The sequence below is a fragment of the Primulina tabacum genome, chromosome 13 (assembly GCF_025594145.1).
Source record: "Primulina tabacum isolate GXHZ01 chromosome 13, ASM2559414v2, whole genome shotgun sequence".
Classification (NCBI taxonomy): domain Eukaryota; kingdom Viridiplantae; phylum Streptophyta; class Magnoliopsida; order Lamiales; family Gesneriaceae; genus Primulina; species Primulina tabacum.
In genome coordinates, this window is record NC_134562.1 from 7,591,644 (window position 1) to 7,606,712 (window position 15,069).

General features: G+C 34.3%; 1 protein-coding gene across 1 annotated transcript; it reads right to left on the reverse strand.

The window, feature by feature from the left end:
- Window positions 1-9,496: 9,496 nt before the first annotated feature.
- Window positions 9,497-9,951, reverse strand: LOC142521829 (uncharacterized). Its single transcript, XM_075625005.1, has 2 exons — window positions 9,848-9,951; window positions 9,497-9,758 (listed from the first exon to the last, which is right to left on the reverse strand). The coding sequence occupies exons 1-2, from the start codon at window positions 9,949-9,951 to the stop codon at window positions 9,497-9,499; spliced, it is 366 nt and encodes a 121-aa protein (XP_075481120.1).
- Window positions 9,952-15,069: the final 5,118 nt, after the last annotated feature.

Genomic DNA, 15,069 nt, shown 5'->3' on the forward strand with positions numbered 1-15,069 from the left:
TATTTTGCTAACTCATTTACTACTGCCCGTGTCGGATATAGAAGTTGGAAGCTTAACTTTATTGCACCAGAGGAGAAACTCGGTCATGGATTCAAGTTATTGCTTTTTTTGGGTTTATATTTCTGTATTTCAATCCTTCGTTTATTGCTAGATGATGTGGATTCACTTTTGCCTCTCAAGGTTGAGATTATGATGCTTGATATTCCTCCACGTTTTGAGGAAGCAAGGAGTGGCATGGGACGGTTAATTTTTGTCAGCTAGTTTTCTGAAGGAATGATATCACGGACAGTCAAGCTTACCTTGTCCGCATATAATTTAGCACAACCCTGATTCGTATCTCTTGGTTTTGCAAGGTCGCTGATTAAACATGTACAGATGATTACTAGAAAACAACTCATCTTAGAGTTTAGATCTAAAAATATTAACTAAAATGGTTAGTAATTTATTTTTCAATTGATAGCACGATCAATTCATTCAAATTTTGTTTTTTGTGATATGATTGTTTGGAGTGAAAAGTTGTGATGAACTTTAATTTCGAAAAAACTTCGTTTATCACTTACTAATGTAATCAGAACAGCAAAGATAATCAACAAGAACTTGTATATTTTCTTCAACCAATTCACTACGAAACCTCTGTGTGAGTGAGAGAATAGGTTTTATAATGGTCCAATTAAATTACTACATAATAAATTTGTGGATAAATTTTTTTTATATTGGTTCTGGGAAAAAAATATCAAGCGACCTAGAAATAATAATTTTATAAATAAATTTATCGAGAGATTAGGAATTATATTGGGCACATAAAAATAATTTTTTTATAGGAAGGAATAAAATACAGGAATAGTAAATTTATACTAAGTCAATTTACGCTATTATATAATAAGTTTTTTTTAGAAAAATTACGGGCCCCGAAAAAAATACGCCCTAGTCGAACGACTCTTTTGCCTCCAAATAGGAACGACCATGGTCCCACCCAAATGCTTCAATATGTTGTCGTTGACATATTGTTCATTCCTTATCATACAAAATCTTCAACTTGGTTCCTGATGACTATATGTTAGAGGTATTATTTTCTCGCACTTAAGGCGCAATAAAAATTCAAAATTTTTGTTTTGACGTTAAAAATGTTCTTTGGGCGTCGTATGAAATAAAAACATTCACATGACGTTTAGAATATTTACCTCGTGTTCTAAACACTGTACTATTACCTATTCCAAATTTTAAACGGATATAGTCCTCTTGTTATTCCATACAAATGAATCTTTATCCTTCTTTAATCGTCAAATAAAGTCGACGATCAGAAACTTTGTATCATGTATAGATCTCACTAGGGATCTAGATGAAATTTATATCGATATTAGATCACCAGAATTTTACAAATTCGGTGGTGTCGCGACGACCTTGGGGATGCACGGCGGTGGTGGAAGGGGGGTGGCCGGAAAACCTTGCGAGGGTGGAAATATTTTTTGTGTATATTTTTCTTGTATGATTATGTTAAATATTATCAACATTCAACAGCATATTAATAAAAATACATTAACCCAATTCCACTGGGACTCAAATCCAAATCCACATTCATTTTTAGCAACTACTATTTTTTTAAACTCTTTCACTAAAAAAACACTTCTACTCTCCTCACTTAATTTACAATTAAACTAACTTCCACAACTTTCATTACATGGAAGCAACTTATAAACTCCTTTATAAGCAATCTCTTTGATCTCCATCAAACTACAGTTACCAAATTCAACTCCTTGAATTTTACTATCTCGATAGGAACACATAATTCGATACTTGTGTGACTCTCAATTGTTCAAGGATAGAGCAAGTCGTGGGTTCACAACTATATTGTTATTTAGAATAACATTTATTCTTATCTGGGCTTACTCTAATTAGCCTTATTCTTTTTGAAACGTCTGCTAGCACGTTTTAAGAAAATGAGTAGCTACGTCTAGGGGTAAAACTAGTCTTTTTTATACTGAAAATTAGTAAACGTCATGACAGTGCTCTAAATGCTGTTTTTATGATATTACGAGTATTTTAAAATGTTTATGAATTTTTACATGTTAATTTATGATTTTTAAATATCCATGGATTTTTATGATTTAAGCTTGACATTTAAAATACATGTTGCATGCTTGGTTTCAAAAGAAAAATGATATTTATGCATGATTTTATAAATTGATGAAAATATGAAAACATTGATGGAAGTGAAGTAATTGTGACTAATGAGGATATGATTGAGGATAGGCCAAGGCTTAGTTGACGATCTTGTGTCGCTAATGTCTCCGCCGCTCAGTACTGTGGTTACATGTAGATGGATCCATCGAATTTTTGAGGATTGAGGAAGGTCACAATTAACGATCTGAATTCAATAAAGAAAAATGTTTATGATCATGATAAAAGGATACATGTTATGATTGAGGAAAAGGATCAAGTGAGGTTTATGTTATACATATCATGAAAATGTTATTTTTACGTAAAAAGTATTTTCACTGTTGCTTGTGATTTTATACGTATACTTGTTATCAAGATTATGATGTGTTGAGTCTTTAGACTCACTAGGTGTGATGGATGCAGGTGGGGGTGAGAGAGGTCTTGATGCTTGATTTGGCTGGACTGAAGGTGCACACAACCCAAGGATCAACGCTTCTACTTTTTCCGCACCTATGATTCATGATTACGATTTACGTTAAAAGATTTTTAAGACCATTTTTTTATGCTTTAGAGTGGTTTTTGAGAGGATGGTACATTTCACGCTTATTGCTTTTTAGGTTTGGTAAAACATTTGACTATTTCCTTTGGATTTTCAAATATTAGTTGGTTGACATTTTACATTTAAAATGATACAAAATATTTTATAAAAATATTTTCATGCACGTCGAGGGTTTGGCCTAGTGTGAAGTTTAAAAAAAAATAAAAAATTCTAGTACTTTTAAAGCAATAAAAAGGGCAGACGTTTCACTTTTCATCAACCCCATGATCAGGAACGTCAGAACTCAAGTCTAATAGCATCTATCTGATCATGGTAAAAGTGCCTAGTAGCAACACCACATGATCCTCTAGGTATCACTGATAGTGCTTGAAAGAACTTTAAATTAGCGTACAGTACGGTCCCTTCAGCTCATATGTCTCGATCGAATCTGCAATTATTGGTATATCGAGAGTTGCAAAAGAATTTGATAATGATATGATATATGTTTGAGTAACAACAGTGACATGTTATGTGCAACTTAGGAATTACATTTCAGAAATGAGAATATCTTTTTCTGGCCAGATATTCATTGAACTATCAACTTATCAGATCACATATGATATCTTCACCCATAGGCAAATGGTGAATCCCCACCTACAATACATTATCTCCTATGTATTTAGAAACTACACTCAATCTCGCCATTTGTTGACCCTCAGTGAAGTTGGTAAATAGATCAAAGTGCATGGTAATACGTAGAACCTCTACGTTGTACCGGGTCAAATGACTAATAATGTATAACCATAACCACAGATTATTCCACTCGATAAAGTAACAACCACTTGGACGATTCGATGGAGGATTGTTCAGTGTATCATCAAATAATCACTTAGCTGTATGAATGGACATCTACATTCCCTTTTCAATGAAACATGATGTTTACATCAAATATGCTAGGCTCAAGCTCAAGCGACATTTATCCTTATGTTAAGTGGCTGATTCGACTAGGAATCTGTTTAGAATATATGGTACACTTCCTAATGAGTATCATGATCGTATGTTGCGAGAAAGACCTCATTGTATTTATTCTATATTCAAGAGCTTTATCTATGCAAGTTGTGTGAGCATACAAATAGAATAAATACCACAATTGTATAAAACTATATAATATTATTAAAATAAAAATTGTTTTTACATAAGAGTCAATAACATCATGATCTTGAAGTTTGCTAAAAAAATGGTTTAACTTCATCTGTAGGACAATGCATTGGCTCTTACATATTTCGAAAATACACCCAACATCGTCACGTGATGAGCCTTAATGGAATCAGTAAACGAGTTAAAGTGCATGCTAGTACTATAACGCCCGAAAAATCATTCCAACGTAAATCACATGCATGCAGACGATTTAAATTGATTACTCGCTTTGCTTAAATGATTTTAAATGCTTACGTGATGCATAATATGTGATTAAAGATATGATTGCATGATTAAATGATATGATATCATGAGAATTGAAGATTTTGTCCGACTATTCGATAATAGGTTTTGGAAAAGAGACCGGGGACGACCAATACAAAATGAATATTTTTCAATAAATGTTTTCAAGGCCTATTAATATGATTCAAAATGATTAAATTTTTCTAAAAAAGATTAGAGTTCAAATTATTTTACGAGACAATCACGATTTTATCTGGGAAGCCGGTTTTGAGCAAACGAAGGACTTTTAAAATATCAAATGCATTATTTTTGAAAACTAATTTTTATAAACTTTTATTTTTCAATTAAATATGTATTATTGGGCCTAATTTACCTTGGATGAGTAGGCCCAATTTCTCTTAAACTTGAAAGCCCAAAACCCAAGCCCATTATCATGAAAATTAAAATATATAAAATAAAAACCTAGGTTTCTAAACCCCTCATTCAGCCGAAAACACACAAACACAACAACCACAATTTTGAAAAATTCCTAGGGAAGAAAACTAGGAGTCTTCGCCGCCCGTTCGTCTTTTTCGCACCCCACGCTGACGATCTCATATTTTCGAGCATTCTAAAACGCAAATGCATGTATCTAAATCTCTTTGATGCATCATCCAAACAATATTATGCATGTTTTACGTTTGATGTGTTTAACAATATAATGATTATTTACAAAGTTTTGACAATTTTATGCTTGTTTATTGAACGTTGTGATTTCCAAGGGATAGACTGCTAACTTGGGACGTTTTATGGATAGAAAGAGGGTGATTTAAGGTGGAAACAAGGCTGGAATCGTGAGGGCTAGGGACGGGAAAGAGTTTATGGTTTTCCTAAGGCTACTCGATAGGTAAGGGCTCGGCACCATGCATGGCTCGGTCAGGGCTTGGGTAGGGGCTGAGCTGGATGTGTATAGGTGTTAGGAAGAGTCCTGGCATGGCTAGGACTCATGTGCGGTGGCTAGGGAAGAGTCGACGCGAGATAGGACTCTTCCCATGCAACCCGAGATTGGCTCCTGCGTCGAGGGAGTCATGGCTTAGGTCAGGGTGGTCCTGGCTAGGTCGTAGGGTTTTCCAGTGAGGGTCAGGAGGGCTAGGGCTCGGTGGTGGCTCGAGTGAAGAGTCATTGTCGAGTAAGAGTCCTAAGGATCGGTCGCGGCTCTTGTCTTGTGCAGGAGGCTGTGGCGTGGGCTAGGGGATGCTTAGATTGGCTAGGCGTGGTGAGTAGGGTCCGTAGGAGGTCATGTCAAGGGATGGCTCGAGGTGGCTCGACAATGCTTCAAGAGAAACGAGGGTTGGCTCGAGAGGAACAAGCTAGGGTTCGAATAGTGAAGTTAATGGTCAAGGGTTTGAACCATGGTCCACGGGGAGTCGATTCATGGTTCACGAGGGTTGTTTAAGTATAAAAATGCTATGTTTAAAATTTGGGAAGAAAATATTAAAGTTTGAATTAATTCGGGAACTAAACGCTTCACGGATTAGTAAATAGGAAATTAAGTCGGAAGCCTCGAATTTAAGCTAAATAAAAATTTTAAAAAATAAATTTAAACTTAAAATTTATTTGGGATGGTCTAAATTCAATAAAGGTAAGAAAAAGTCAAAATCGAGAAATTTTACGTCCAGGGGCGAAATTGTCATTTTACACCTGGGTAGTACGAAAAGGGTTGGCAGCGTCCGAAGGGTTATAACGCATGTTAAATGATATTTTATGGTGTTTATGATGAAGACATGAGATTTTATAATATATGCTAAAGCTAGTGAAAATTTTACTGTTAAAATGCTGATTTTCAAATGTGGAAATGATACGATATTTTTTGATAAAAAGGAAAAAGAAAAATATTTTGAAGGATATGAATTGACTATGACATAAAAGATCTGATATATGATTTTTGGGAATATCATGAGGGAAAAAGCCCCAGAGGGAGCCCAACGATCGTATTTTAATTTTACGTCGGTGCCTAGTGCCCGTCCCCATGTGCAATGGTGAGCTAAGACTGATCAATTGACCAGAGGATAAAAGACTAGTCACTTTCAAGGATCAAACTTCACCCAAAATGATTAATGATTCAAAGCTTTACGATTTTACGATTTGAAGATTTACGATTTATTTATGCTTACAAATTATTTTGAATAAAAGTATGATTTTAAATGCATGTGCTTGTATATGTATCATTTGTTACTCATGTTTAGAACGTGCTGAGTCATTAGACTCACTAGGTTTGAATGCTGCAGGTGATGATGATATCGAAGGAGGAGCTGACGCTTGAGTGAATCGAGTCCTACAGTACACTCCCGAGGGCCTTTATTTTTCCCTATTAGCTTGATAGTTAAAAGATTTAAAGGATTTTTGTTAATAATTTTATTAGGGATTTTTATGCTTTATTTTGAAGTAGGATGATCATGTTAAAGGTTGGAGTTGAATTTTGGTAATTTACGATTTAGGGATTTTCTTATGCACTTGAGATTTTTACGCTTTATTTTTGAAGTAGGATGATCATAGTTTTCTAATTTTAATTCTCAATTCCCGTAAATCAAGAACAATTTCTTAGTTCTTCTTAAGTACTTAAGAATGTTATTCACGGCTTTCCAATGCAATGAACCAGGATTCGAGCGATATCTTCTTGCAACATATCAATGCAAATGCAATATCAAGTCGAGTAGATATCATATCATACATTATAGTGCCTATAGCAGACACATATAGGATATGACTCATGGTTTCTATCTCATCGTAAGTATTAGGGCACATAGACTTAGATAGAGTTACATCATGACACATTGGGAGATAACCTCTCTTGCACTCCGTAGAGAATCTCCTAGTATGATATCGATATAAGTGGATTGGATAATCCCTAGCATCTTTTTGTATTCATAATACATTGGATGCTTCATCCTTACATTTCATGGAGAATTTCTAGCTAACAATACTTTAGTTTATTGTAACATCCCTATATCATTTCTAATTAGTAGTATGTCATCAATGTAAACTACTAGGAATGTCACTCCACTCCCACTAACCTTCTAGTATACACATGGTTCCTTAGGGTTATTAAGAAAATCAAACTCTTTTACAGTGTTGTCAAATAGGAGGTTCCAGCTCCTTGATGTCTGTTTGAGTTCATAGATGAATCTATGAAGTTTTCATACTTTATGCTCACTTCCTACTGATGTGAATCTTTCAGGTTGAGACATGTAAATCTCTTCCTTAATGTCACTATTAAGGAACGTTGTCTTCACATCCATCTTCCATATTTCATAGTCATATCATGATACTATGGCTAGTAATATCCTAATGGACTTGAACATTGTGACTGGAGAAAAGGTTTACTCATAGTCAACACCGTGCCTTTGAGTATATCTTTTTGTTGTCAATCTTTCTTTGAAGGTCATTAACTTCCCATCTGTCTCATGTTTCCTTTTGTAAATTCATTTTCTTTATATGTGACCAATTTCCTCAGGTAGATCTACTAATGACATACTTTATTCGAACACAAGGAATCCATCTCAAACTGCATGGCTTCAAGCAATTCAGATGAATCAGCATCCTACAATGCTTCTTTTAAGCTTCTTGGACCAAATCCAGGAATGTGCCCATCTTGGCCTTCTTTAAGAAGCATTTTCATCCTCTTAGGTGGGCCTTGAGACCCTTTCGGATCTTGTAGGATCTTGTGTTTCTTCAATTGGCTGTTAGGGTGTGTGTTATACTATTTCATAAGTGGGTGGTTCTCAAATTTATTCGGGTTCTATCATTTCTGCTTTTCTAATCTAATAGAAACTCATTCTCCAAGAAGGTGACATTTATTGAAACAAATAGGTTTTTTCATTTGAGATCATAGAAATAATATCCAGTAAAATTCCTTGGATATCCCATAAAGTAGTATAAATTTGCTCTACTATCCAATTTTTTCCTCATTGCCTGTTTCACATAAGCAGGAGAACCCCATATTTTTAAGAAAGAATATTTGGGTAGCTTTCCCATGCATATCTCATACAAAGTGTTATTCAATTCATTTTTATAGACTTAGTTCAACAACATTACCACAGTTTCAAGCACAAATTCCCAAAGGGATGGCGGCAATTTTGTGAATCTCATCATAGATCGAACCACATTCATCAATGTTAGATTACGTCGTTCTTACATACCTTTCAACTGGGGTGTGGCAGATCGGGTCCAATGTGAAAGAATATCATTCTCTTTAAGGTAGTCTTGAAATTCAATACTTAAGTATTCTCCACCTCGATCCGCTTTAAGTGTTTTAATACTATTTTCATAATTGTTTATCTACTTCAGCTCTAATTTTTTTTGAACTTTTCAAAAGTTTCAGACTTGTATTTAATCAAATTCACATACTCATACCTCGATAAATCATCAGTTAAAGTAATGAAGTAGGATTGATCATATTTCGTGCTAACACTTAGCAGGCTACACACATGTGTATGGATCAAATCCAATAGATTATGTGCATGTTCCACTTTTCCTAGGAAAAAGGCTTTAGTCTTCTTTCCTTTCTGACACGACTTGCATGTTTCAAGAGAGTTAATTTCTGACATATCAAGCATATCGTCTCTCACTAGCTTGTGCATCTTTCGTTGGAAAATTTTTCCTAGCCTAGTGTACCACAAGTGTATTTGATTTAGACTATCTTATTTTCTTTTATTTGTTCGTGATATCGTGTTTACTTGGACATCATTAATTAGGATATATTTTATTTTTAAGTTACAGATATTATTTTGTAATTGATATGTTTCAATTAAACATTCATTCTTGTAAATATTACAAACATTTTTAGCAAATAAACAAAAAAATCTATCTTTATCAAATATAGAAACAAATTTTTTTTTTAACTAAGTTATAAACATATAAAACATCTCTTAAAAGTAACTTAAAATTATTGTCTAATACTAAGTAAATTTCTTATACGGCCCTCACAACAACTCTTGCTCCATTGCCCATCCTCACTAATGTCTTTCTTAATCTTCTATTTCTAGTCATCACCTGCAAATAATTGCATAGATGAGATCCATATTTAATAACAAATACCCAATAAGTTGAATTAATTGAGACATTTATTTCAGTATAAAATATACCCATGCCAGAACTTTTTTGTGCTAGATGTTCCTTGCTATTGCGCCTCCAATTTCTAAGTTTCTTGAAGTGGAATCAAACATCTTCTATCTTATTGGGCTTTGGGCCTTTAGAAGTTTTTTGAGCTTGCTTCTTACTTGGTTTGTTTTCTTGGAAAGAGCATAACATTTCTTTTCCTTCCCTGTCGGGTCTTTCTTCGTCCCGTATGAAGAGTCCATTAGGAAAACAAGTTTTTCTCTTTTAATGATGGCTTTCATAGGTAGTAAGCATGTTGAACAACTTTTCAAGGCTGTTCTCCAGCTTGTTTATATTGAAGTTTACCACAAACCCATCAAACAATGGCGGTAGTAACAATAGTAGAATATCTGTAGACAATTCATCTGGAATAACAAGGTTCAGACCCACTAGTTTCTCGATGAGTTTTATCATTTTCACACCATGTTCATGGACTGAGGCCCTTTCTCGCTGGCATGACTTCATGAGCTCCTTGACAGTAGCAAGCCTTAGTGGACGTGTTTGTTCACCATACAACTTTTGTTGGTGACCGTAAATGTCAGTCGCATTTACAATTCCTCAAACCACCTTGGTTACTTGTTTGACCTAGAAGCCAACGTATAGCTCTTGGCTTGCAAATCATTGTCCCTCCATTTCTCAAGCCTAGCCAATTCCTCGGCAGGGGCATTGGCAGCTGCCATTTTTGGAGATGTTTTTGTGAGCATATATGCTATTTTCTCATAATTTAAAACAATTTTCAAATTCCTCAGTCAGTCTATGTAATTTGGTCCGGTTATCTTGTTTTGATAAAGTATAAAAGATAGAGGATTTCGCAATGACGTAATAAATATACGAACTAGAAACATAATAAACGTTACTAACTATTTAAAATATTTTGTTAGGCATAAAATATAGAATTTTGTTTTTATGAATTTCCTCCCACTATCTTGACATTTTCACCGCTCTCGGATAAAAACGAGAAATCTAATTTCCTTATTGAGCATGCATGACCCAATTGCTAAATTATGATCTCAATTATATTGACAAGTCATTTATTCCAAAAGATAGATCCCAATTGCAACATTTTTCATCCCCTCACGTAGTTTTGTATCACGTTTGATAAGAGCCCACTAATATGGTGTCGTTTGTCTAACGTTTCGAGTCCGGCCCGTCAATGTTGAGTCATAGTGGACAGTCGCCATGAGATCCCCGATTATCTAGGCCAAAGTCATGCGTGTTCCATGTAATTCACATAAATCATGTCAGTGGAAGTGATAGCTTTCCGGCGTCCAGACTTCCCCAATTATCTGGGCCAAAGTCTGACTGCATGTAACGTTCATCATGCAACCACCATTGATGGAAGAGAATAGAATATGAAACTCTATTTTAATTTTCCTTTTAATGACCTTGAATTAAATTTTGAATTTTATTCAAAATGAGATATTTCAATTTTGAAAATTTGTCTCATCATTAATTTTGAATTCTCGTATCATGTTTGTTTGTATGATTGCCGGATTTATGCAACTCTTGTTATTATATTAATAATAACGCACATAGTGATTATTTATAATATATCACATGCATTATAAATAATCGGATTCATACAACTCTTGTTATTATATTAATAGTGATTATTTATAATATATCACTTGAATTATAAATAATAAAAGATGATCCATAACCGAGAGATAATTGATCCATATGAGCCATATATGGATCCATGTCTAAAATCTAGGTAAATGGAGGGATGCAAATGCAATATTACAGAAGTTTACAATATTTTACATGTATTCAATCTTCAAAACTCTTAAAGATCTGGGCCCACCATCTTCTAATCTTGATATCTCACTAAATCTAATATTTACACTAAATTTTCATGGTATATTGAGACACAAATTTAAGGGGTGAGAATAGACAATAAACCACTCCCACTTATAAATAATTATTAATTAATTAAAAACACGACATATAAAATATCCTAACATACATCTGATAAATTGGTCACGATTCTCGATAATCCTTTTTCATATAATATAAAACATTATATTAAATCCATAATATCAAATATTATCAACAAATCATGTATTTATAAATTTATCACTACCCGTCATAATTAGAAATTTATTAATAAGTTAAATAATTACTTTTATTTAGCTTCAATTAATTATTTAACTTATTAATAAATACATTTATCGTAAAATATATTTTAATATAAATATATAAAATCTAATTCTAAATATTTATTTTATAAGAAAATTTTCATAATTTTAAGAAAATTCCTTGATGACGAATTTGATTAAATTATTAAAAAATATCAATAAATTTTTTAATAAAATATCAATGACCCAAAAATTTTGAAGAATCAGAAAATTACATTGAGACCTCAAAAGAAACCACGTGGGGCAGGGCTACGTGAGACCTTCTTGGGTACCCAGCCCGTGCCCCTTCTACATTGCCTTAATAGTTTGGGCAGCTTGGTTACATGTTGCCTGAACTGTTCGAGCATCACCAAGAGGGCAGGTGAAACGTCTGCTTATTCGTTTTGCTTAAAAAATACTAGAATGTTTTTTTTACTCTCATAATTCGGCCCAACACTTAAACAAATTATGTAAAATAATTTGACACAATTTAAAAATAAATCAACCAACTAATACTTGAAAATCCAAAGAAATGTATTCTCAAAACATGAAATCGCCAAACGTTTTACCAAACCTAAAAAACAATAAATTTATAAGGTCTAGCACATACTAAAACCTCTCAAAAATATCTCAAAGCATAAATAAAATGTCGTACAAATCTTTAACGTAAACATAAACTTAATTGCGGAAAGTAGAAGCGCTGGTCCTCGGGTTAGGTGCACCTTCAGTCCAGTCAGGTCAACAATCAAGACCTCCATCAAACTCACCTGCAACAATCACACCTAGTGAGTATAATAACTCAACACATCATATCCTTTATAACAAGTAGTATGTATAAAATCACAAGCAATCGTGAAAAATACTTTTACGTAAAATACATTTCAGGAACAAGCATCATCATAAAATTTTTCCTTTCATTTCATATCATAAATCTTTTCATATCATAAATCATTGCATCATAATCTTTTCTTTTCATCACAAGCATATATGTTTCCTTTATTGAATTTGGATCGTTGATTGTGATTTTCGTATCATCATAAGGTTGATGGATCCATCTATCATAAAACCACAGTACTGGACGATGGGGACATCAGCGACACTTTCACTCGTCAACTGAACCTTGGCCTATCATCATCATATGGAAACACGATCGTCGGGACTCCCTCGTAGGCCTTTTCCCATAGACAAGCTCCCTTTGGGGCCTTTTCCCACGCATGGGCTCCCTCTGGGGCCTTCTCCCAAAAATAAGCTCCCTCTGGAGCCTTTTCCCCACACATTATCCCCAATCATATCATCATAGCATCATATAGTCACAATTATTTCACCTCCTCCAACTTTCATATTATCATCACTTTAAAAAAATCATGCATATAAATATCATTTTTCATTTTATACCAAGCATATAACATGTCTTTTAAATGTCCAAATTAAACCATAAAAATTCATGAACATTTAAAAATCATAATTGAACTGTAGAGCCCAAAATCAGTATACGTAAAACTCATACATTCATTTAATTGTTAAATCATTTTTTTAAGTTTTTAAAATGATTTTTGTGGTCATGATTTATTTAAAATGAGTTTTAGCGATGCATATATTTAAATTGCATTATTTTAATTTTTATGAGATGCACGTTAAAATGTTTTCTCGAGTTTCATGTTTCAGGCAATTATTCGATGCGGGATCGAGGAAAAGAGACCGGTGACGATTTTGGCAATTTTAAAATCGAGGAAAAGAGACCGGTGACGATTTTGGCAATTTTAAAATGATATTTTATTTTAAGTTAAGGATGTGACATTTTAAATAATTTATTTAGTTGTAGCATTTTAAAAGCCTAATTTGGTTATTAGGTGATTCTAAAATTTCAGAATTTTAAAAGGTGTACCTATTGTATATTTTATTTCAATTTTTAAGATGCTAGTATTTTGTGAGGAGTTAGTATTTTAGTTAGTGTTTAATTAACTTTTAATTTGGGGTTAATTTTTAATTAAGCAATATTTTAATCCCCTAATTTGACTAAGCACACACACACACCGATACACACACACACATACACGTTTTAACACACACAACACACACACATATATCAATTCAAATTTTCATATTTTTAAGAGAAGAAAACTAGGGTTCCTTGAAGCAAGAACAGCCGCCCCTCTTCTTTTAACTCTCCAGCAATTTTTCGTGAATTTTCTTCAAAGAAAATACACGTTCGTCCCGGATCAAGCCTCGCTTCGTTTCCGCTTCGGTATCGCCATATCGTGAGTTTTTAATATCAAAAGGCATGTATATTCTGTTTTTCCTGCGTCGATCTAGTCATATTATGTGTTGCGATGTTTTTATGCGAGAAAATTCATGTATGTTGTTCATAGTTTGAGCAGAAAATTTGGTTGGATCGGTTTTGAAGGAATTTTTATATCTAAAACTCGAATTTGCTGTCTTTTTTGAAAACAACGATTTTTCGGTGGCTTTTCTGGAAAAACTTTCAACATATGAAACGTACAATGTTTCGATACCTTCGATTTGATATAAAATTCGAAATATTTGGATAAAAATTGAGTCAGTTATGGCATTTTTTGTGGGAATGCGCAAACTGTGCTTTCTGAAAATTATGTTCTTGACGTGTTCTTGAACTTTATTTGTTGCAGGCTTCGTTGGGAACCGTCGGGTGATCGCTGCTGTGTTTAGGTATATGGGGTATGAGTTTGGGATGAGTTTTGATGCTTCGTTTCGTGTCGATAGTCGTTGGTTGCATTAGAAATCGTAGGAAACAATTTGTGTCAAAATTTGAGTTTATGGGTTTTATTGCGTTGCGGGTGGTGCGTTGTTTCTTTAGGAACGGTTGGGGCGTTTTTATGGAGTCGAGTCAGTGTCATAGCGTCTTAGGATGAGTCTCGATGGATTGGGTCATGATTCGTATGTTTTAGTTATGAGTATTAAGCTTTGAGTCGCGGAGTCCAGAAGACTCGGCGCCCGAGCGGTAATATTTTACCCCCCGAGCGCCGCTCTTTCTGTCCGAGGGTAGGCTTCCAGAGATCTGGCGCTCGAGCGATAATTTTTTACCGCCCGAGCGCGGCCTCATCTGTAAAAATGTTTGGTTTCTTTCTTCTTTTCAAGTTCAATAGTTAGTTCATGTCTATTATTTTTGGGAAATGTTCACATCATCACTTTAGGTATTTTTCGGAGTTCGATGTCATGGGTTAATACGATGATTTAACGAGGTCAAGTCCCGAGTGATCTAGAATGTCATAAGCTATTTAATTACTTCGGTGGTGAGCACGAGTACCTACGTTTAAGCTATGAAATTTAAGTGCATGTAGTCATGTTAGTATGTGCAGCAGTGTCCCCAAGCGAGATCTAACGAATCCCTCAACGCTAAGTAAGTATGTTCAACGTGCAAAGAAAATACTTTAAATTATTGAGGTATGCTAAATGTCTTGTGACCAATTTATGTATGGGATTGGAAAGCGGTAAAGCATGACCAGGGACCAATCCACCCCGTTAAATCATGAACGGGTTTAGATCAGGATTGGAAAGCGGTAAAGCATGACCAGGGACCAATCCACCCGTTAAACATGAATGGGGATCTCATGTATGTGGCAGTGGATCTTCCCTGTCAGCTCAGTACTGTGGTTTAGTCTGATCAGGCGTATTTATGTATGGGTCACTTGCTTTGAAACATGC

What these genes read in the sequence shown, in the direction of transcription:
- LOC142521829 (XM_075625005.1), bottom strand. Translation starts at nt 9,951, where the DNA reads ATGGCAGCTGCCAATGCCCCTGCCGAGGAATTGGCTAGGCTTGAGAAA. An exon ending in TTGGCTTCTAGGTCAAACAA is followed by an intron (nt 9,759 to 9,847) that starts GTAACCAAGGTG and finishes ACGTCCACTAAG; the next exon opens with GCTTGCTACTGTCAAGGAGC.